The sequence below is a fragment of the Phoenix dactylifera genome, unplaced genomic scaffold (genome assembly GCF_009389715.1).
Source record: "Phoenix dactylifera cultivar Barhee BC4 unplaced genomic scaffold, palm_55x_up_171113_PBpolish2nd_filt_p 000371F, whole genome shotgun sequence".
In the NCBI taxonomy this organism is placed as follows: Eukaryota; Viridiplantae; Streptophyta; class Magnoliopsida; order Arecales; family Arecaceae; genus Phoenix; species Phoenix dactylifera.
In genome coordinates, this window is record NW_024067823.1 from 38,550 (window position 1) to 40,934 (window position 2,385).

Consider the following 2,385-nt stretch of genomic DNA (forward strand, 5'->3'; position numbering starts at 1 on the left):
TCAGATTAGAGGCCAATCGGGCAGTCCTTGGCGATAGATTTTGTTGGAGAGAGTCAACTTGTGGAGGGAAGGGAAGCGTGGTTGTTCTTCACCAGCACCTACTAACCACTCTGGGAGAGACTCTGCTTCTCGATCATCGAGCTGTATGTGCTCCACGGCATTCACAGCCTCCACAACCTTCAATTCCTCACAATCCTCAACATGCAAGTGTTTGAGTACAGGAAAGTTGGACACTCTTTCCAAACTTGAGTTGTGGACCAAGATCAACTCTGTAAGAGAGGGGAGGTTTTGTATATTTCTCATGCTGTGGGCACGTGTAATTTGTAATGTCTTCAGGGCGGTGACATGATAGAGGAGGCTCTCTGGAAGAGACCTCAACTCCGGACATCCATTAATGATCAATATCTTAAGAGAAGGTAGCAACGATGTTGCTTGGTTGTCCTCCTCCTCCCACCGCCACCACCATTCTTCCCAATTAGGCATGTTTTCAAATCCAAGTTTCTCTAGTTTGGGGAAGTAGGAGGAGAAGCAAGAGTCTATTTTTCTTCCATTCTGTCCTCTTGCACTAGTACTACCACCTGCCAGCAATATGAATTCAGGCCCGATGCTCGTGACTGCAGAAGCACCTTTAATCCAGAGGTACTCCAGTTGTGGCAGCATTCCCAAGGGTGGAAGTTGCTGGCATAGACCACAATTCATTAGATCCAGCCTTAGCAGGTTAGGGAGCCATGACGAGGAGGGTGTGATCATCCAGCTGGGAAACTCATGGCCGAAGTAGCCATTGATTTCAAGCAGTTCAAGGCATGGCGGTGGGCAGAGCTCCTCGAATACCTCCCCTATTCTCTTGATATCTTCCTCCTCGTAATAATTTGCACGAGGCTGCTGCACATCAGAAGAGCTGCTCGGTAGCGTGCAACTCAGAAGTAGGCGGAAAAGATGGGGCTTGGCTTGAAGTGCAGCGGCTTTTGCTTCAGCCCTGTCTGATACCCTCTCCAATTTGACCATGCTAATATTCCGGAGCTGGACGAGAGATTTCAACTCTTTCAAGGTGCAGAACCTCTCGTCTTGATGCCCCTTGTGCTCCTGCTCCCTATCAGTTTCTCCTACTCCAGATCTGCAGCCCTCGCAACCATTCGCTACAAATCCCCGAATTGAACGTAGTTGTTTCAGTCTCCCTATTCCCACAGGCAGACCATCAAGTGGTGCACCCCGGATGTCTAGAACCCTCAGATTGATTAACCACACGACACCATTAGGGAGGTTGTGCAAATATTCACAATCCTCGAGTATCAGGAATAGGAGATTTCTAAGATTTCCTATACTCTCCGGTATCTCTCGTATTTTGGTATGAGAGAGATCAAGACGTCTAAGGTGCACAAGATCTCCCAAGGAAGTTGAGAGATTGGCAATGGAAGAGATCTTCTTAGCTGTCTGAAGAGATCTTCTGGAAGATCGTGAATATGTGGGGTATGAAAGAATGACAAGGTCCTCAAGGATGTCTGTTTCATTATCAAGTCAGGTATGGTTTCTAAGTTTCCATCTACAATTGATAAACGACGTAGTTTTATCGATAAAGAGGACTTGATCTTGTTTTCAAATGCTCGTGCATCCCGATGAAGCACTCATCCCCTGCTATATGTTGAGCTAGAGACCGCAGGAGGTCATGCATCCTGCAAACAAATTGATCATACCACTTAGAATCTGGCTGTAGAAGGTTCCTTTGCACCAACTCCTTCCAATACCCTTCTGCCCAATCTTCCAAGGGCGCATCGTCTTCGGATGTTACAAAGCCATCTGCAATACAACTATTGGCAAAAGTTATCCCAAAAATTAGGGAGTCCTTGGGAAATAATGAAAGGGATGTGAAGCATTGCTTCAGAGGAGGCGGTAAATCCAGATAACTCAAGTACAACGGGCCCATCTTCTCGTTTGGAAGTTTCGAAAAAGACCATGCTGGACTAGAGAGGACTTTTTCCCATTCTGAATGTCTTTTGTCCTTGGTTCGAAGAACCCCTCCAACAGTTCGAAGAGAAAGCGGAAGGCCATCGCATTTCTCTATGATTCTCATCCCGACGTCACTCAACACATGCATGTCTCCTTTCTCACATTCCTTAAATACCATCCCGCAAATTAATGACCAACCATCCTCTTGAGACAACTTCTCCACCCTATGGATGTATACTGCTCCCACCTGTCTAGCAATGTTTATATTTCTAGTTGTTATCAATGTCACGCCCCAAACCCAGCATCCGGGTCCGGTACGCGACCGGCCGCATGAGCCCTAGAGCAGTGCCCTAAAGATCATGCAAGGCCTAAGATAAACAAAAATCCAATAAATCCACAACTAATTTAGTAATTCAAATAGACAAATCCGACATGCCCAAA

The 2,385-nt window shown here is 46.4% G+C and overlaps 1 protein-coding gene across 1 annotated transcript; it reads right to left on the reverse strand.

Annotated features, from left to right (window-relative positions):
- LOC120105799 (putative disease resistance RPP13-like protein 1) lies at positions 1-2,122 on the reverse strand. The gene is made up of 2 exons (XM_039118543.1): positions 1,582-2,122; positions 1-1,499 (listed from the first exon to the last, which is right to left on the reverse strand). The coding sequence occupies exons 1-2, from the start codon at positions 2,120-2,122 to the stop codon at positions 1-3; spliced, it is 2,040 nt and encodes a 679-aa protein (XP_038974471.1).
- Positions 2,123-2,385: the final 263 nt, after the last annotated feature.